The sequence below is a fragment of the Petromyzon marinus genome, chromosome 62 (assembly GCF_048934315.1).
Source record: "Petromyzon marinus isolate PM22_M1 ecotype Great Lakes invasive population chromosome 62, UKy_Petmar_22M1.pri1.0, whole genome shotgun sequence".
Taxonomy (NCBI): Eukaryota; Metazoa; Chordata; class Hyperoartia; order Petromyzontiformes; family Petromyzontidae; genus Petromyzon; species Petromyzon marinus.
In genome coordinates this window covers 10,093,550-10,118,049 of record NC_133728.1, presented here as the reverse complement: position 1 = coordinate 10,118,049, position 24,500 = coordinate 10,093,550, and the positions used below count along the sequence as shown (strand labels likewise).

At 51.1% G+C, this 24,500-nt stretch overlaps 1 protein-coding gene across 1 annotated transcript in view; it reads right to left on the bottom strand.

The window, feature by feature from the left end:
* The window catches only part of LOC142906236 (somatotropin-like), a 201,650-nt gene extending 179,767 nt beyond the window's left edge, over nt 1–21,883 (bottom strand). Inside the window, exon 1 of the mRNA XM_076053604.1 lies at nt 21,065–21,883. Within this exon, the coding sequence (XP_075909719.1) occupies nt 21,065–21,074 (10 nt within the window). The 5' untranslated portion in view covers nt 21,075–21,883. The remainder of the gene's footprint in view (nt 1–21,064) is intronic.
* Nucleotides 21,884–24,500: the final 2,617 nt, after the last annotated feature.

The window sequence follows — 24,500 nt, the reverse complement described above, 5'->3', positions numbered from 1 at the left end:
ACTCACACACACACAGACCAGGACTCACTCACACACACAGAGACCAGGTCTCACTCACACACTCAGAGACGAGGTCTCACTCACACACACAGAGACGAGGTCTCACTGACACACACAGAGACCAGGTCTCACTCAAACACACACACACAGAACAGGTCTCACCCACACACACACAGACCAGGTCTCACTCACACACTCAGAGACGAGGTCTCACTCACACACACAAAGACCAGGTCTCTTTCACACACAGAGACCAGGTCTCACTCACACACTCAGAGATCAGGTCTCACTCACACACAGACCAGGTTTCACTCATACACACAGAGACCAGGTCTCGCTCACACACACAGAGATCAGGTCTCACTCACACACACAGAGACCAGGTCTCACTCACACACACAGAGACGAGGTCTCACTCACACACACACAGACCAGGTCTCTCTCACACACAGAGACCAGGTCTTACTAACAAACACAAATATCAAGTCTCACTCACACACACAGAGACCAGGTCTCATTCACACTCACAGAGACCAGGTCTCAATCACATATACAGAGACCAGGTCTCATTCACACTCACAGACCAGGTCTTTCTCACTCATACACACACACAGAGACCAGGTCTCACACACGCAGAGACCAGGTCTCACTCACACACACATAGACCAGGTTTCACTTACACACACGTACACAGAGACCAGGTCTCAATCACACACACAGAGATCAGGTCTCACTCACACACACAGAGACCAGGTTTCACTTACACACACACAGAGACCAGGTCTTACACACAAACACAAATATCACGTCTCACTCACACACACAGAGACCAGGTCTCATTCACACACACAGAGACGAGGTCACACTCACACACACACGCAGAGATCAGGTCTCACTCACACACACGGAGACCAGGTCTCACTCACACACACAGAGACCAGGTCTCACTCACACACACAGAGACCAGGTCTCACTCACACACACACACAGAGACCAGGTCTCATTCACAATCACAGACCAGGCCTCACTCACACACACAGAGAACAGGTTTCACTCACCCACACAGAGACGAGGTCTCACTGACACACACACAGAGAGCAGGTCGCACCCACACACACAGAGACCAGGTCTCACTCACACACAGAGACGAGGTCTCACTCACACACACACACAGACGAGGTCTCACTCACACACACAGAGACCAGGTCTCTCTCACACACAGAGACCAGGTCTTACTCACAAACACAAATATCAAGTCTCACTCACACACACAGAGACCAGGTCTCATTCACACTCACAGAGACCAGGTCTCAATCACATATACAGAGACCAGGTCTCATTCACACTCGCAGACCAGGTCATTCTCACTCATACACACACACAGAGACCAGGTCTCACACACGCAGAGACCAGGTCTCACTCACACACACATAGACCAGGTTTCACTTACACACACGTACACAGAGACCAGGTCTCAATCACACACACAGAGATCAGGTCTCACTCACACACACATAGACCAGGTTTCACTTACACACACACACACAGAGACCAGGTCTCAATCACACACACAGAGACCAGGTCTCATTCACACACATAGAGACCAGGTGTCACTCACACACACAGAGACCAGGTCTCACTTACACACTCAGAGACCAGGTCTCTCTCACACACAGAGACCAGGTCTTAAACACAAACACAAATATCACGTCTCACTCACACACACAGAGACCAGGTCTCATTCACACACACAGAGACCAGGTCTCACTCACACACACACACAGAGACCAGGTCTCACACACAGAGACCCGGTCTCACTCACACACGCAGAGACTAGGTCTCACTCACACACACGGAGACCAGGTCTCACTCACACACATAGAGACCAGGTCTCACACACACACACAAAGAACAGGTTTCACTTACACACACATACACAGAGACCAGGTCTCAATCACACACACAGAGATGAGGTCTCACTCACACACACAGAGACCAGGTTTCACTTACACACACACACAGAGACCAGGTCTCAATCACACACACAGAGATAAGGTCTCACTCACACACACAGAGATCAGATCTCACTCACACACAGAGACCAGGTCTAACTCACACACACAGAGACGAGGTCTCACTCACGCACACAGAGATCAGGTCTCACTCACACACACAGAGACCAGGTCTCACTCACACACACAGAGATCAGGTCTCACTCGCACACACACATACCAGGTCCACTCACACACACAAAGACCAGGTTTCACTTACACACACATACAGAGAGTCCAGGTCTCAATCACACACACACAGAGACCAGGTCTCATTCACACACACAGAGACCAGGTCTCACTCACACCCACAGAGACCAGGTCTCACTCACACACACAGAGACCAGGTCTCACTCACAGACCAGGTCTCACTCACACACAGAGAGAACAGGTCTCACTCACCCACAGAGAGACCAGGTCTCACTCACACACACAGAGACCAGGTCTCACTCAAACACACAGAGACCAGGTTTCACTCACACACACACACAGACCAGGTCTCACTCACACACACAGAGACCAGGTCTCACACACACAGAGACCAGGTCTCACTCACACACTCAGAGCAGGTCTCACCCACACACACAGATCCCAGGTCTCACTCACACACTCAGAGGCCAGGTCTCACTCACACACTCAGAGGCCAGGTCTCACTCACATACACAGAGACCAGGTCTCGCTCACACACACAGAGACCAGGTCTCACTCACACACACAGGGACCAGGTCTCACTCACACACACAGAGACCAGGTGTCACTCACACACACAGAGACAAGGTCTCACTCACAGACACAGAGACCAGGTGTCACTCACACACACAGAGACCAGGTCTCAATCAAACACTCAGAGACCAGGTCTCACTCACACATAGACCAAGTTTCACTCACACACACAGAGACCAGGTCTCGCTCACACACACACACAGACCAGGTCTCACTATCACACACAGAGACCAGGTCTCACTCACACACACAGAGACCAGGTCTCACTCACACACACAGAGACAAGGTCTCACTCACACACACAGAGACCAGGTGTCACTCACACACACAGAGGCCAGGTGTCACTCACACACACAGAGACAAGGTCTCACCCACACACACAGAGACCAGGTCTCGCTCACACACACACACAGACCAGGTCTCACTCGCACACACAGAGACCTGGTCTCATTCACACACACAGAGACCAGGTTTCACTCACATATACAGAAACCAGGTCTCATTCACACTCACAGACCAGGTCTCACTCACTCACACACACAGAGAACAGGTCTCACGCACACAGAGACCAGGTCTCATACACACACGCAGAGACCAGGTCTCACTCACACACACACACAGACCAGGTCTCACTCACACACACAGAGACCAGGTCTCACTCACACACAGAGAGACCAGGTTTCACTAACACACACAGGCCAGGACTCACACACAGAGAGACCAGGTCTCACTCACACACACAAAGACCAGGTTTCACTTACACACACATACACAGAGACCAGGTCTCAATCACACACACAGAGATTAGGTCTCACTCACACACAGAGACCAGGTTTCACTTACACACACACACACACAGAGACCAGGTCTCAATCACACACACAGAGATGAGGTCTCACTCACACACACAGAGACCAGGTTTCACTTACACACACACACAGAGACCAGGTCTCAATCACACACACAGAGATCAGGTCTCACTCACACCCACAGAGATCAGATCTCACTCACACACAGAGACCAGGTATAACTCACACACACAGAGACCAGGTCTCACTCACGCACACAGAGATCAGGTCTCACTCACACACACAGAGACCAGGTCTCACTCACACACACAGAGATCAAGTCTCACTCACACACATACAGAGAGTCCAGGTCTCAATCACACACACACACAGAGACCAGGTCTCAGTCACACTCCCAGACCAGGTCTCACTCACACACACAGAGACCAGGTCTCACTCACACACACAGAGACCAGGTCTCACTCCCAGACCAGGTCTCACTCACACACACAGAGAACAGGTCTCACTCACCCACAGAGAGACCAGGTCTCACTCACACACACAGAGACCAGGTCTCACTCAAACACACAGAGACCAGATTTCACTCACACACACACAGACCAGGTCTCACTCACACACACAGAGACCAGGTCTCACACACACAGAGACCAGGTCTCACTCACACACTCAGATCAGGTCTCACCCACACACACAGATCCCAGGTCTCACTCACACACTCAGAGACCAGGTCTCTCTCACACACTCAGAGACGAGGTCTCACTCACACACACAGAGACCAGGTCTCTCTCACACACAGAGACCAGGTCTCACTCACACACACAGCGACCAGTATTCACTCACACACACACACACACAGACCAGGACTCACTCACACACACAGAGACCAGGTCTCACTCACACACTCAGAGACCAGGTCTCACTCACACACTCAGAGGCCAGGTCTCACTCACATACAAAGAGACCAGGTCTCGCTCACACACACAGAGACCAGGTCTCACTCATACACACAGGGACCAGGTTGCACTCACACACACAGTGACCAGGTGTCACTCACACACACAGAGACAAGGTCTCACTCACAGACACATAGACCAGGTGTCACTCACACACACAGAGAACAGGTCTCAATCAAACACTCAGAGACCAGGTCTCACTCACACATACACCAGGTTTCACTCACACACACAGAGACCAGGTCTCGCTCACACACACACACAGACCAGGTCTCACTCGCACACACAGAGACCAGGTCTCACTCACACACACAGAGACCAGGTCTCACTCACACACACAGAGACCAGGTCTCACTCACACACACACAGAGACCAGGTGTCACTCACACACACAGAGGCCAGGTGTCACTCACATATACAGAGACCAGGTCTCATTCACACTCACAGACCAGGTCTCACTCACTCACACACACACAGAGAACAGGTCTCACACAAACAGAGACCAGGTCTCATACACACACGCAGAGACCAGGTCTCACTCACACACACACACAGACCTGGTCTCACTCACACACACAGAGACCAGGTCTCACTCACACACAGAGAGACCAGGTTTCACTCACACACACAAAGACCAGGTTTCACTTACACACACATACACAGAGACCAGGTCTCAATCAAACACACAGAGATCAGGTCTCACTCACACACAGAGACCAGGTCTCAATCACACACACAGAGATGAGGTCTCACACACACAGAGACCAGGTTTCACTTACACACACACACAGAGACCAGGTCTCAATCACACACACAGAGATCAGGTCTCACTCACACACACAGAGATCAGATCTCACTCACACACAGAGACGAGGTCTAACTCACACACACAGAGACCAGGTCTCACTCACGCACACAGAGATCAGGTCTCCCTCACACACACAGAGACCAGGTCTCACTCACACACACAGAGATCAGTTCTCACTCACACACACACATACCAGGTCTCACCCACACACACAAAGACCAGGTTTCACTTACACACACATACAGAGAGTCCAGGTCTCAATCACACACACACACAGAGACCAGGTCTCAGTCACACTCACAGACCAGGTCTCACTCACACACACAGAGACCAGGTCTCACTCACACACACAGAGACCAGGTCTCACTCACAGACCAGGTCTCACTCACACACACAGAGAACAGGTCTCACTCACCCACAGAGAGACCAGGTCTCACTCACACACACAGAGACCAGGTCTCACTCAAACACACAGAGACCAGATTTCACTCACACACACACACAGACCAGGTCTCACTCACACACACAGAGACCAGGTCTCACACATACAGAGACCAGGTCTCACTCACACACTCAGATCAGGTCTCACCCACACACACAGATCCCAGGTTTCACTCACACACTCAGAGACCAGGTCTCTCTCACACACTCAGAGACGAGGTCTCACTCACACACACAGAGACCAGGTCTCTCTCACACACAGAGACCAGGTCTCACTCACACACACAGCGACCAGTATTCACTCACACACACACACAGACCAGGACTCACTCACCCACACAGAGGCCAGGTCTCACTCACACACTCAGAGGCCAGGTCTCACTCACATACAAAGAGACCAGGTCTCGCTCACACACACAGAGACCAGGTCTCACTCACACACACAGGGACCAGGTCTCACTCACACACACAGAGACCAGGTGTCACTCACACACACAGAGACAAGGTCTCACTCACAGACACATAGACCAGGTGTCACTCACACACACAGAGAACAGGTCTCAATCAAACACTCAGAGACCAGGTCTCACTCACAAATACACCAGGTTTCACTCACACACACAGAGACCAGATCACGCTCACACACACACACAGACCAGGTCTCACTCGCACACACAGAGACCAGGTCTCACTCACACACACAGAGACCAGGTCTCACTCACACACACAGAGACCAGGTCTCACTTACACACACAGAGACCAGGTGTCACTCACACACACAGAGGCCAGGTGTCACTCACACACACAGAGACAAGGTCTCACCCACACACACAGAGACCAGGTCTCACTCACAAAGACAAATATCACGTATCATTCACACACACAGAGACCAGGTCTCATTCACACACACAGAGACCAGGTCTCACTCACATATACAGAGACCAGGTCTCATTCACACTCACAGACCAGGTCTCACTCACTCACACACACACACAGAGAACAGGTCTCACACACACAGAGACCAGGTCTCACTCACACACGCAGAGACCAGGTCTCACTCACACACACAGAGACCAGGTCTCACTCACACACACACACACAGACCAGGTCTCATTCACACTCACAGACCAGGCCTCACTCACACACACAGAGACCAGGTCTCACTCCCAGACCAGGTCTCACTCACACACCCAGAGAACAGGTTTCACTCACCCACACAGAAACGAGGTCTCACTGACACACACAGAGACCAGGTCTCACTCACACACAAATATCAGGTCTCACTCACACACACAAAGACGAGGTCTCACTCACACACACACAGACCAGGACTCACTCACACACAGAGAGCAGGTCGCACCCACACACACAGAGACCAGGTCTCACTTACACACTCAGAGACCAGGTCTCACTCACACACAGAGACGAGGTCTCACTCACACACAGAGACGAGGTCTCACTCACACACACAGAGACGAGGTCTCTCTCACACACAGAGACCAGGTCTTACTCACAAACACAAATATCAAGTCTCACTCACACACACAGAGACCAGGTCTCATTCACACTCACAGAGACCAGGTCTCAATCACATATACAGAGACCAGGTCTCGTTCACACTCACAGACCAGGTCTTTCTCACGCATACACACACAGAGACCAGGTCTCACACACGCAGAGACCAGGTCTCACTCACACACACACATAGACCAGGTTTCACTTACACACACGTACAAAGAGATCAGGTCTCAATCACACACACTGAGATCAGGTCTTACTGACACACACAGAGACCAGGTTTCACTTACACACACACACACACAGAGAGACCAGGTCTCAATCACACACACAGAGATCAGGCCTCACTCACACACATAGAGACCAGGTGTCACTCACACACACAGATACCAGGTCTCACTCACACACACAGACATCAGGTCTCACTCACACACACAGAGACCAGGTCTCTCTCACACACAGAGACCAGGTCTCACTCACACACGCAGAGACCAGGTCTCACTCACACACACAGAGACCAGGTCTCACTCACACACGCAGAGACCAGGTCTCACTCACACACACAGAGACCAGGTCTCATTCACACACACAGAGACCAGGTCTCACTCACACACACACAGAACAGGTTTCACTTACACACACATACACAGAGACCAGGTCTCAATCACACACACAGAGATGAGGTCTCACTCACACACACAGAGATCAGGTCCCACTCACACACACATACCAGGTCTCACTCACACACACACACAGAGACCAGGTCTCATTCACACTCACAGACCAGGTCTCACTCACACACACAGAGACCAGGTCTCACTCACAAACCAGGTCTCACTCACACACACAGAGAACAGGTCTCACTCACCCACAGAGAGACCAGGTCTCACTCACACACACAGAGACCAGGTCTCACTCAAACACACAGAGACCAGGTTTCACTCACACACACACACAGACCAGGTCTCACTCACACACACAGAGACCAGGTCTCACACACACAGAGACCAGGTCTCACTCACACACTCAGAGCAGGTCTCACCCACACACACAGATCCCAGGTCTCACTCACACACTCAGAGCTGAGGTCTCACTCACACACACAGAGACCAGGTCTCTCTCACACACAGAGACCAGGTCTCACTCACACACACAGAGACCAGTATTCACTCACACACACACACACAGACCAGGACTCACTCACACACACAGAGACCAGGTCTCACTCACAGACCAGGTCGCACTCACACACAGAGAGACCAGGTCTCACTCACACACACAGAGACGAGGTCTCACTGACACACACAGAGACCAGGTCTCACTCACACACACACAGACCAGGTCTCGCCCAAACACACAGACCAGGTCTCACTCACACACTCAGAGACGAGGTCTCACTCACACACACAGAGACCAGGTCTCTTTCACACACAGAGACCAGGTCTCACTCACACACACAGAGTCCAGGTTTCACTCACACACACACACAGACCAGGACTCACTCACACACACATAGACCAGGTCTCACTCACACACAAAGAGACCAGGTCTAACTCACACACACACAGAGACCAGGTGTCAATCACACACTCAGAGACCAGGTCTCGCTTACACACACAGAGACCAGGTCTCACTCACACACACAGAGATCAGGTCTCACTCACACACACAGAGACCAGGTCTCAATCACACACTCAGAGACCAGGTCTCACTCACACACTCAGAGACCAGGTCTCACTCACACACACAAATATCAGGTCTCACTCACACACACAGAGACCAGGTCTCACTCACACACACAGAAACCAGGTCTCACTCACACACACAGAGACGAGGTCTCACTCACACACACAGAGACCAGGTCTCTCTCACACACAGAGACCAGGTCTTACTCACAAACACAAATATCAAGTCTCACTCACACACACAGAGACCAGGTCTCATTCACACTCACAGAGACCAGGTCTCAATCACATATACAGAGACCAGGTCTCATTCACACTCACAGACCAGGTCTTTCTCACTCATACACACACACAGAGACCAGGTCTCACACACGCAGAGACCAGGTCTCACTCACACACACATAGACCAGGTTTCACTTACACACACGTACACAGAGACCAGGTCTCAATCACACACACAGAGATCAGGTCTTACTCACACACACAGAGACCAGGTTCCACTTACACACACACACAGAGACCAGGTCTCAATCACACACACAGAGATCAGGTCTCACTCACACACATAGACACCAGGTTTCACTCACACACACAGAGACCAGGTCTCACTTACACACTCAGAGACCAGGTCTCTCTCACACACAGAGACCAGGTCTTACACACAAACACAAATATCACGTCTCACTCACACACACAGAGACCAGGTCTCACACACACAGAGACCAGGTCTCACTCACACACGCAGAGACCAGGTCTCACTCACACACACGGAGACCAGGTCTCACTCACACACACAGAGACCAGGTCTCACTCACACACACAAAGAACAGGTTTCACTTACACACACATACACAGAGACCAGGTCTCAATCACACACACAGAGATGAGGTCTCACTCACACACACAGAGACCAGGTTTCACTTACACACACACACAGAGACCAGGTCTCAATCACACACACAGAGATCAGGTCTCACTCACACACACAGAGATCAGATCTCACTCACACACAGAGACCAGGTCTCACTCACACACACAGAAACCAGGTCTCACTCACAGACCAGGTCGCACTCACACACAGAGAGACCAGGTCTCACTCACACACACAGAGACCAGGTCTCACTCACATACAGAGACGAGGTCTCACTCACACACACAGAGACCAGGTCTCTCTCACACACAGAGACCAGGTCTTACTCACAAACACAAATATCAAGTCTCACTGACACACACAGAGACCAGGTCTCATTCACACTCACAGAGACCAGGTCTCAATCACATATACAGAGACCAGGTCTCATTCACACTCACAGAGCAGGTCTTTCTCACTCATACACACACACAGAGACCATGTCTCACACACGCAGAGGCCAGGTCTCACTCACACACACATAGACCAGGTTTCACTTACACACACGTACACAGAGACCAGGTCTTAATCACACACACAGAGATCAGGTCTTACTCACACACACAGAGACCAGGTTCCACTTACACACACACACACACAGAGACCAGGTCTTACACACAAACACAAATATCACGTCTCACTCACACACACAGAGACCAGGTCTCACACACACAGAGACCAGGTCTCACTCACACACGCAGAGACCAGGTCTCACTCACACACACGGAGACCAGGTCTCACTCACACACACAGAGACCAGGTCTCACTCACACACACAAAGAACAGGTTTCACTTACACACACATACACAGAGACCAGGTCTCAATCACACACACAGAGATGAGGTCTCACTCACACACACAGAGACCAGGTTTCACTTACACACAGACACAGAGACCAGGTCTCAATCACACACACAGAGATCAGGTCTCACTCACACACACAGAGATCAGATCTCACTCACACACAGAGACCAGGTTTAACTCACACACACAGAGACCAGGTCTCACTCACGCACACAGAGATCAGGTCTCACTCACACACACAGAGACCAGGTCTCACTCACACACACAGAGACCAGTTCTCACTCACACACACAGAGACCAGGTCTCACTCCCAGACCAGGTCTCACTCACACACACAGAGAACAGGTCTCACTCACCCACAGAGAGACCAGGTCTCACTCACACACAGAGACCAGGTCTTACTCACAAACACAAATATCAAGTCTCACTGACACACACAGAGACCAGGTCTCATTCACACTCACAGAGACCAGGTCTCAATCACATATACAGAGACCAGGTCTCATTCACACTCACAGAGCAGGTCTTTCTCACTCATACACACACACAGACCATGTCTCACACACGCAGAGGCCAGGTCTCACTCACACACACATAGACCAGGTTTCACTTACACACACGTACACAGAGACCAGGTCTTAATCACACACACAGAGATCAGGTCTTACTCACACACACAGAGACCAGGTTCCACTTACACACACACACACACACAGAGACCAGGTCTCAATCACACACACAGAGATCAGGTCTCACTCACACACATAGAGACCAGGTTTCACTCACACACACAGAGACCAGGTCTCACTTACACACTCAGAGACCAGGTCTCTCTCACACACAGAGACCAGGTCTTACACACAAACACAAATATCACGTCTCACTCACACACACAGAGACCAGGTCTCACACACACAGAGACCAGGTCTCACTCACACACGCAGAGACCAGGTCTCACTCACACACACGGAGACCAGGTCTCACTCACACACACAGAGACCAGGTCTCACTCACACACACAAAGAACAGGTTTCACTTACACACACATACACAGAGACCAGGTCTCAATCACACACACAGAGATGAGGTCTCACTCACACACACAGAGACCAGGTTTCACTTACACACAGACACAGAGACCAGGTCTCAATCACACACACAGAGATCAGGTCTCACTCACACACACAGAGATCAGATCTCACTCACACACAGAGACCAGGTTTAACTCACACACACAGAGACCAGGTCTCACTCACGCACACAGAGATCAGGTCTCACTCACACACACAGAGACCAGGTCTCACTCACACACACAGAGACCAGTTCTCACTCACACACACAGAGACCAGGTCTCACTCCCAGACCAGGTCTCACTCACACACACAGAGAACAGGTCTCACTCACCCACAGAGAGACCAGGTCTCACTCACACACACAGAGACCAGGTCTCACTCAAACACACAGAGACCAGGTTTCACTCACACACACACAGACCAGGTCTCACTCACACACACAGAGACCAGGTCTCATTCACACACAGAGAGACCAGGTCTCACTCACACACTCAGAGCAGGTCTCACCCACACACACAGATCCCAGGTCTCACTCACACACACAGAGATCAGTTCTCACTCACACACACACATACCAGGTCTTACCCACACACACAAAGACCAGGTTTCACTTACACACACATACAGAGAGTCCAGGTCTCAATCACACACACACACACACAGAGACCAGGTCTCATTCACACTCACAGACCAGGTCTCACTCACACACACAGAGACCAGGTCTCACTCACACACACAGAGACCAGGTCTCACTCACAGACCAGGTCTCACTCACCCACAGAGAGACCAGGTCTCACTCACACACACAGAGACCAGGTCTCACTCAAACACACAGAGACCAGGTTTCACTCACACACACAGAGACCAGGTCTCACTCACACACTCAGATCAGGTCTCACCCACACACACAGATCCCAGGTCTCACTCACACACTCAGAGACCAGGTCTCTCTCACACACTCAGAGACGAGGTCTCACTCACACACACAGAGACCAGGTCTCTCTCACACACAGAGACCAGGTCTCACTCACACACACAGCGACCAGTATTCACTCACACACACACAGACCAGGACTCACTCACACACACAGAGACCAGGTCTCACTCACACACTCAGAGACCAGGTCTCACTCACACACTCAGAGGCCAGGTCTCACTCACATACAAAGAGACCAGGTCTCGCTCACACACACAGAGACCAGGTCTCACTCACACACACAGGGACCAGGTCTCACTCACACACACAGAGACCATGTGTCACTCACACACACAGAGACAAGGTCTCACTCACAGACACATAGACCAGGTGTCACTCACACACACAGAGACCAGGTCTCAATCAAACACTCAGAGACCAGGTCTCACTCACACATAGACCAGGTTTCACTCACACACACAGAGACCAGGTCTCGCTCACACACACACACAGACCAGGTCTCACTCGCACACACAGAGACCAGGTCTCACTCACACACACAGAGACCAGGTCTCACTCACACACACAGAGATCAGGTCTCACTCACACACACAGAGACCAGGTCTCACTCACACACACAGAGATCAGTTCTCACTCACACACACACATACTAGGTCTCACCCACACACACAAAGACCAGGTTTCACTTACACACACATACAGAGAGTCCAGGTCTCAATCACACACACACACAGAGACCAGGTCTCATTCACACTCACAGACCAGGTCTCACTCACACACACAGAGACCAGGTCTCACTCACACACACAGAGACCAGGTCTCACTCACAGACCAGGTCTCACTCACACACACAGAGAACAGGTCTCACTCACCCACAGAGAGACCAGGTCTCACTCACACACACAGAGACCAGGTCTCACTCAAACACACAGAGACCAGGTTTCACTCACACACACACACAGACCAGGTCTCACTCACACACACAGAGACCAGGTCTCACACACACAGAGACCAGGTCTCACTCACACACTCAGATCAGGTCTCACCCACACACACAGATCCCAGGTCTCACTCACACACTCAGAGACCAGGTCTCTCTCACACACTCAGAGACGAGGTCTCACTCACACACACAGAGACCAGGTCTCTCTCACACACAGAGACCAGGTCTCACTCACACACACAGCGACCAGTATTCACTCACACACACACACACAGACCAGGACTCACTCACACACACAGAGACCAGGTCTCACTCACACACTCAGAGACCAGGTCTCACTCACACACTCAGAGGCCAGGTCTCACTCACATACACAGAGACCAGGCCTCGCTCACACACACAGAGACCAGGTCTCACTCACACACACAGGGACCAGGTCTCACTCACGCACACAGAGACCAGGTGTCACTCACACACACAGAGACAAGGTCTCACTCACAGACACATAGACCAGGTGTCACTCACACACACAGAGACCAGGTCTCAATCAAACACTCAGAGACCAGGTCTCACTCACACATAGACCAGGTTTCACTCACACACACAGAGACCAGGTCTCGCTCACACACACACACAGACCAGGTCTCACTCGCACACACAGAGATCAGGTCTCACTCACACACACAGAGACCAGGTCTCACTCACACACACAGAGACCAGGTCTCACTCACACACACAGAGACCAGGTGTCACTCACACACACAGAGGCCAGGTGTCACTCACACACACAGAGACAAGGTCTCACCCACACACACAAAGACCAGGTCTCACTCACAAACACAAATATCACGTATCATTCACACACACAGAGACCAGGTCTCATTCACACACACAGAGACCAGGTCTCACTCACATATACAGAGACCAGGTCTCATTCACACTCACAGACCAGGTCTCACTCACTCACACACACACAGAGAACAGGTCTCACACACACAGAGACCAGGTCTCAAACACACACGCAGAGACCAGGTCTCACTCACACACACACACAGACCAGGTCTCACTCACACACACAGAGACCAGGTCTCACTCACACACAGAGAGACCAGGTTTCACTCACACACACAAAGACCAGGTTTCACTTACACACACACACGCAGAGACCAGGTCTCACTCACACACACAGAGACCAGGTCTCACTCACACACTCAGAGACCAGGTCTCACTCACACACCCAGAGACCAGGTCTCACTCAAACACACAGAGACCAGGTCTCACACACACAGAGACCAGGTCTCACTCACACACTCAGATCAGGTCTCACCCACACACACAGATCCCAGGTCTCACTCACACACTCAGAGACCAGGTCTCTCTCACACACTCAGAGACGAGGTCTCACTCACACACACAGAGACCAGGTCTCTCTCACACACAGAGACCAGGTCTCACTCACACACACAGCGACCAGTATTCACTCACACACACACACACACAGACCAGGACTCACTCACACACACAGAGACCAGGTCTCACTCACACACTCAGAGACCAGGTCTCACTCACACACTCAGAGGCCAGGTCTCACTCACATACACAGAGACCAGGCCTCGCTCACACACACAGAGACCAGGTCTCACTCACACACACAGGGACCAGGTCTCACTCACACACACAGAGACCAGGTGTCACTCACACACACAGAGACAAGGTCTCACTCACAGACACATAGACCAGGTGTCACTCACACACACAGAGACCAGGTCTCAATCAAACACTCAGAGACCAGGTCTCACTCACACATAGACCAGGTTTCACTCACACACACAGAGACCAGGTCTCGCTCACACACACACACAGACCAGGGCTCACTCGCACACACAGAGACCAGGTCTCACTCACACACACAGAGACCAGGTCTCACTCACACACACAGAGACCAGGTCTCACTCACACACACAGAGACCAGGTGTCACTCACACACACAGAGGCCAGGTGTCACTCACACACACAGAGACAAGGTCTCACCCACAAACACAAAGACCAGGTCTCACTCACAAACACAAATATCACGTATCATTCACACACACAGAGACCAGGTCTCATTCACACACACAGAGACCAGGTCTCACTCACATATACAGAGACCAGGTCTCATTCACACTCACAGACCAGGTCTCACTCACTCACACACACACACACAGAGAACAGGTCTCACACACACAGAGACCAGGTCTCAAACACACACGCAGAGACCAGGTCTCACTCACACACACACACAGACCAGGTCTCACTCACACACACAGAGACCAGGTCTCACTCACACACAGAGAGACCAGGTTTCACTCACACACACAAAGACCAGGTTTCACTTACACACACACACACAGAGACCAGGTCTCACTCACACACACAGAGACCAGGTCTCACTCACACACTCAGAGACCAGGTCTCACTCACACACCCAGAGACCAGGTCTCACTCAAACACACAGAGACCAGGTCTCACACACACAGAGACCAGGTCTCACTCACACACACAAAGACCAGGTTTCACTTACACACACGTACACAGAGACCAGATCTCAATCACACACACAGAGAAGAGGTCTCACTCACACACACAGTGACCAGGTCTCACTTACACACACACAAAGAGAACAGGTCTCAATCACACACACAGAGACCAGGTCTCACTCACACACACAGAGATCAGTTCTCACTCACACACACACATACCAGGTCTCACCCACACACACAAAGACCAGGTTTCACTTACACACACATACAGAGAGTCCAGGTCTCAATCACACACACACACACAGAGACCAGGTCTCATTCACACTCACAGACCAGGTCTCACTCACACACACAGAGACCAGGTCTCACTCACACACACAGAGACCAGGTCTCCCTCACAGACCAGGTCTCACTCACACACACAGAGAACAGGTCTCACTCACCCACAGAGAGACCAGGTCTCACTCACACACACAGAGACCAGGTCTCACTCAAACACACAGAGACCAGGTCTCACTCACGCACACAGAGACCAGGTCTCACACACACAGAGACCAGGTCTCACTCACACACTCAGATCAGGTCTCACCCACACACACAGATCCCAGGTCTCACTCACACACTCAGAGACCAGGTCTCTCTCACACACTCAGAGACGAGGTCTCACTCACACACACAGAGACCAGGTCTCTCTCACACACAGAGACCAGGTCTCACTCACACACACAGCGACCAGTATTCACTCACACACACACACACAGACCAGGACTCACTCACACACACAGAGACCAGGTCTCACTCACACTCAGAGACCAGGTCTCACTCACACACTCAGAGGCCAGGTCTCACTCACATACAAAGAGACCAGGTCTCGCTCACACACACAGAGACCAGGTCTCACTCACACACACAGGGACCAGGTCTCACTCACACACACAGAGACCAGGTGTCACTCACACACACAGAGACAAGGTCTCACTCACAGACACATAGACCAGGTGTCACTCACACACACAGAGACCAGGTCTCAATCAAACACTCAGAGACCAGGTCTCACTCACACATAGACCAGGTTTCACTCACACACACAGAGACCAGGTCTCGCTCACACACACACACAGACTAGGTCTCACTCGCACACACAGAGACCAGGTCTCACTCACACACACAGAGACCAGGTCTCACTCACACACACAGAGACCAGGTCTCACTCACACACACAGAGACCAGGTGTCACTCACACACACAGAGGCCAGGTGTCACTCACACACACAGAGACAAGGTCTCACCCACACACACAGAGACCAGGTCTCACTCACAAACACAAATATCATGTATCATTCACACACACAGAGACCAGGTCTCATTCACACACACAGAGACCAGGTCTCACTCACATATACAGAGACCAGGTCTCATTCACACTCACAGAACAGGTCTCACTCACTCACACACACACAGAGAGAACAGGTCTCACACACACAGAGACCAGGTCTCAAACACACACGCAGAGACCAGGTCTCACTCACACACACACACAGACCAGGTCTCTCTCACACACACAGAGACCAGGTCTCACTCACACACAGAGAGACCAGGTTTCACTCACACACACAAAGACCAGGTTTCACTTACACACACACACACAGAGACCAGGTCTCACTCACACACACAGAGACCAGGTCTCACTCACACACTCAGAGACCAGGTCTCACTCACACACGCAGAGACCAGGTCTCACTCAAACACACAGAGACCAGGTCTCACACACACAGAGACCAGGTCTCACTCACATATACAGAGACCAGGTCTCATTCACACTCACAGACCAGGTCTCACTCACACACACACACACAGAGAACAGGTCTCACACACACAGAGACCAGGTCTCAAACACACACGCAGAGACCAGGTCTCACTCACACACACACACAGACCAGGTCTCACTCACACACACAGAGACCAGGTCTCACTCACACACAGAGAGACCAGGTTTCACTCACACACACAAAGACCAGGTTTCACTTACACACACACACACAGAGACCAGGTCTCACTCACACACACAGAGACCAGGTCTCACTCACACACTCAGAGACCAGGTCTCACTCACACACGCAGAGACCAGGTCTCACTCAAACACAGAGACCAGGTCTCACACACACAGAGACCAGGTCTCACTCACACACACAAAGACCAGGTTTCACTTACACACACATACACAGAGACCAGATCTCAATCACACACACAGAGAAGAGGTCTCACTCACACACACAGAGACCAGGTTTCACTTACACACACACAAAGAGAACAGGTCTCAATCACACACACAGAGACCAGGTCTAACTCACACACACAGAGACCAGGTCTCACTCACGCACACACACAGAACAGGTCTCACTCACACACACAGAGACCAGGTCTCACTCACACACACATAGACCAGGTCTCACTCACACACACAGAGACCAGGTCTCACTCACACACACAGAGACCAGGTCTCACTCACACACTCAGAGACCAGGTCTCACTCACACACAGACCAGGTTTCACTCACACACACAGAGACCAGGTCTCACTCACACACACAGAGACCAGGTCTCATTCACACTCACAGACCAGGTCTCACTCACACACACAGAGACCAGGTCTCACTCACACACACAGAGACCAGGTCTCACTCACACACTCAGAGACAAGGTCTCACTCACACACAGACCAGGTTTCACTCACACACACAGAGACCAGGTCTCACTCACACACGCAGAGACCAGGTCTCTCTCACAAACACAGACCAGGTCTCACTCACACACACAGAGACCAGGTTTCACTCACACATACAGAGACCAGGTCTCATTCACACTCACCGACCAGGTCTCACACACACAGAGACCAGGTCTCACTCACACAAACAGAGACCAGGTTTACTTACACACATACACAGAGACCAGGTCTCAATCACACACACAGAGATCAGGTCTCACTCACACACACAGAGACCAGGTCTCACACATACAGAGACCAGGTCTCCCTCACACACTCAGAGACCAGGTCTCACTCACACAGAGACCAGGTCTCACTCACACACAGAGACCAGGTCTCACTCACACACACAGAGACCAGGTCTCACACATACAGAGACCAGGCCTCACTCACACACACAGAGACCAGGTCTCACTTGCGGCAATTCGTGCTGTGAACAACAGTGGTCTAGGAGAAAGAACACGACCACTCACACACTCATACACACACTCACACACACACACACCCTCATCCATACACTCACTCACACACTCACACAATCACCCAACCACTCACTCATCCACTCACCCACCCACTCACTTACCTACTCATCCATACACTCACCCACTCACTCAACCACTCATCCATACACTCATCCACACACTCACCCACTCATCCATACACTCACTCACCCACTCATCCATACACTCACCCACTCACTCACACAATCACCCACCCAATCACTCACCCACACACTCACCCACTCGTCCATACACTCACCCACACACTCATAATCACTCACCCACTCACCCCCTCATCCATACTCACCCACACACTCACTCAGTCATTCACTCACCCACTCACACACACAACAACTACAACAACCGCCATTCGCCACTAAGTGGTGGTGACATCACCATGGCGCTTGTGCTAGGCTATGTGCACGTTAAGGCGACGTGAAGCGTCGACCGCCCACTGGTAGGAGGTCACGGGACAGACCCAGGTGCCATGGGTCGACTGACTGAGATGACTGGCCGATGCACCCTACTGTGCCTATTTGCTGTGTTTTATACACCTGGCGATCCGCTCGTTGTTGTGAGCGTCGCTCCTCTGCCCTCCGTTGTTGTTGGAGAAACGACTGCCTCCAACTACCCAGTAGCGTCCATCACGAGCCTCCTCCACAGAGGCCCATCTTGATACAGCTGGTACCAGTCATCGGCAAGTCCACTCAGCTCCACGTCCTCTTGTACCACATCACTCCATCTCTTCTCTAGCCCGTGTGGCGCCAACGTAGCCTTGCCTGCCAGAGGAGCTCACCGATGGGACCTTGCCCAGATCTTTCAAGGATTTGTGAGCTCCTCACACAATTCAGTCTGGTTAAACCCAGGATGGATCGTAGTCAGGCCAGCCTAAATGTTTCTAACCGGCGAAGATGTTCCATTAAGGGGGTCCACGTTTCGCAAGCGTAGAGAAGGGAGGGAATGACCGTGGCCGAGAAGACCTGAAGCTTAGTGCGAAGCGACAGACCAGGTAGCCTCCACACAGCGTTATGCAACCGATGTAAAGATAATTCCGCTCGACTGATTCGGTAGTGAGACCTCTGCTGTCAAACCGGAGCCGGTCATGAGCACACTGCCCAGGTATGGGAAACTCTCCACTCTCTCCACAATTGCCCCATCACCACCAACACCACCATCATCAACACCATCACCACCACCATCATCATCATTACCACCACCATCATCATCACCACCACCACCATCATCATCACCATCACCACCACCATCATCTCTATTTCCCCACTCTCTATCAACGAACAGCAACATGGCTCAACTCACGAGCACGCGGCCATCACGCCCTCATCAGAGTGTCCCAACTTTGTTAACAGAAGCCGTGAGACGACGTCAGGAGATGGATGGAGGTGGTGTAAGGAGGAGGAGAAAGGAGCGTTAGGAGGAGGTAAGAGGAGGAGGTGGTGAAAGGAGCAACAGCAGGAGGAGGAGGTGAAAGAACTAGGGGAGGGAAAGGAGGAGGAGCAGCAGGTGAAAGGAGGAGGAGATGAAGGAACAGGAGGAGGTGAGAAGGGGAGGAGGTGAAAGCAGGAGGAGGTGAAAGGAGGAGGAGGAGGAAGCGCTGGCCCTCACCTTTCATCATCCTAACCGATGCGAAGTGCTACAACCTCTGCGTCGACGAGGACTCAGGACGTGGCAGCGTCGTCGGGTTTTTTTCCCCTGCCCCGCAAGTAAAGATGTTGGTCAGCCAACGATGCGCCTCTCTATATATATACACGGTGCGCGATCGGCACGCATGCATAACCATGGTCACCACGAGGACACAGAGCCCACGGCATATCCATTTTATAGAAGACAAATATATATTGTAATCCCCCTCCCCCTCTTCCCGGTTCTAAATATGCAGCGATTGAGTATTCACGAGTGGAAAACGGTGTTAATTTCACAAATTGCGCACGGACGCGTCCATGTGTGTAAATGTGTGTTTGGTGCGCGTGTCTGTCGGGCTGAGGACACGAGCTTCGGAAAAGCGAAGCGGAGAGTCATGGACTCACATGGAGACCCACCAGCTCACACAGAGGCCCATAGACTCACAGAGACCCATAAACTTACACAGAGGGCCAACAACTCACACAGAGTCACATAATTCCGCACAGAGACCCACAGACTCACACAGAAACGTGCAGACTCACACAGAGACCCATAGACTCGCACCGAGAGTCATGGACTCACACAGATGCCCAAAGACCCACACAGAGACCCATACACTCACACAAAGACCCATGATCTCATACAAAGGACCATAGCCCCCCACAGAAATCCATAATATAATACAGAGACCAGAAACTTACTCAGAGACTCACACAGAGACCCAAAGAGTCACACAAAGAACCAACAACTCTTACAGAGGTCCATAGACTCAAAACAGAGACCCATAGGCTCATACATGGACCCATAGACCCGTACAGAGACCCATCAGAATCAGAATCAGAAAGGGTTTTATTCGCCATGTAAGTTCACACCAACACGGAATTTACTTTGGCAGGATGGTGCATACATTCAACATAGAGAAATCTAAAATCTTAAATAAGTTTTAAACAAGTCTTACTATAATAAGGATAAAAAGTCTAACACCAAGGGGCTGAAGTATATAAAATTAAATAAATATCGAATATAAAATAGCTTTAAGATATAATTTAAAAATAAAAAATACAAATAGGGTAACATAGTTAATATCAGCAAGGTGTCATTATGTAGATCAAATGTTAAAAACAGTGTTAGCCCTTGGCCTTGTTTAACAGGCCAGCAGCAGATGGGAAGAAACTGTTTTTATGGCGTGAGGTTTTGGTCCTGATGGACCGAAGCCTTCTTCCGGAGGGGAGTAGCTGAAACAGAGAGTGTCCAGGGTGGGAGAAATCGGCCATAATCTTCATCGCTCGCCTCATGGACCTTGTCGTGTGCAGGTCCTCGAGGGTTGGTATATTGCAGGCAATTGCCTTCTCAGCAGTGTGGATGATACGCTGCAGTCTGCTCTTGTCCTTGGCAGTGGCAGCAGCGTACCAGACGGTTATGGAGGAGGTGAGGATGGATTCAATGATCGCTGAATTTCTTCAGCTGCCATAGAAAGTACATCCTCTGTTGAGCTTTCTTGGTGAGGGAGCTGATGTTCAATTCCCACTTGAGGTCCCGGGAGAGAATAGTGCCCAGGAAGCGGAAGGACTCTACAATTTTGACTGGGGAGTCTAACAGGGTGATGTGGGTGAGTGGTGCTGTATTCTTCCTGAAGTCCACAACCATCTCAACTGTCTTTAGAGCATTTAGCTCTAAGTTGTTCTGGCTACACCAGGTCACCAGATTGTCAGCTTCCCACCTATATTCAGACTCATCCCCACCAGAGATCAGCCCAATGAGGGTGGTGTCATCCGCAAACTTCAATAGTTTGACGGACAGATTATTGGAGGTGCAGCTGTTGGTATACAGGGAGAAGAGCAGAGGGGAAAGGACGCAGCCCTGAGGAGTTCCGGTGCTGATGGTCCTGGAGTCAGAGACTTGTGTTCCCAGCTTAACGCACTGCTTCCTGTCAGACAGGAAGTCTGTGATCCATTTACAGGTGGTGTATGGCACGTTCAGCTGGAAGAGCTTGTCCTGAAGCAGGGCAGGGATGATGGTGTTGAAGGCAGAGCTGAAGTCCACAAACAGGATCCTGGCGTAGGATGCTGGGGCGTCCAGATGCTGTAGGGTGAAGTGGAGGGCCATGTTAACTGCATCGTCCACAGACCTGTTGGCTCTGTAGGCAAACTGAAGGGGGTCCAGGAGAGGGTCTGTGATGGCTTTGAGGTGTGCCAGGACCAGGCGCTCAAAAGACTTCATTACCACAGATGTAAGGGCGACCGGTCTGTAATCATTTAGTCCTGTTGGCCTAAGCTTTTTGGGCACAGGGATGATGGTGGAGGACTTGAGACAGGCTGGTACATGGCATGTCTCCAGGGAGGTGTTAAAGATGTTGGTGAACACCGGAGACAGCTGGTCAGCGCAGTGCCTGAGGGTGGCTGGAGAGACAGAGTCCGGCCCGGCTGCTTTGCGTGAATTCTGCCTCTTGAAAAGTCTATTAACTTCTCCCTCCTGAAAGGAGATAGTCGTCTCTGTAGTATTGGTGGGGGATGGGACCTCTTGGGTTGGACTCACACAGACTCAGACAGCAAACCATAGACCTGCATAGAGACCCACACACTCCCACGGAGGCCCATTGATTCACATGGAGATCCATAAACTCACACAGAGACCCACGAACTCACACAGAGGGCCATAGACTCACACAAAGTTGCACTAACTCACACAAAGGCCCTTAAACACGCACAGAGAAACATAGACTCATGCAGAGACTCGCAAGAATCCGATAGACTCACACAGGGACCCATAGATTCACATATAAATGTATAGACTCACTAAGAGACCCAGATACTAAAACAGAGACCTATAGGCTCACACGGAGATCCAACCCCTAACACAGAAGCTCGTATACTCACAAAAGACTGTTTGACTTGCATAGATACTCGGACACTCACAAAGCAACCCATGGACCCCTACAGCGTCCCATACACTCACACAAGCAGAAAAACTCACATTGAGACCGATAGAATCAGACAAAACCCCATAGACCTGCATAGAGTGCCATACACTCTTACAGATACCCAGATATTCACACAGATACCCATACACCCACACAGAGATCCATACACTCAAACATAGACCTATACACCCAAACAGACACCCAGAGATTCACGTAGAGTCCCACCAACTCAGAAATAGGCCCATGAACTCAAAGAGAGACCCATCGACTCAAATAAAGACACATAGACTCACACGGAGGACTATAGACTCGCAAAGAGACCCATAGGCTCATACAGAGGCCCATAGACTCACACAGAGATCTAGAGGCCCAAACATAGACCGAGAGACTAACACAAAGAACAAGAGACTCACACTGAGACCCATAGATTCATATAGAACCACTAACTCACACAGATACCCATAGATTCACACAGACACCCATTCACTCACACAGAGG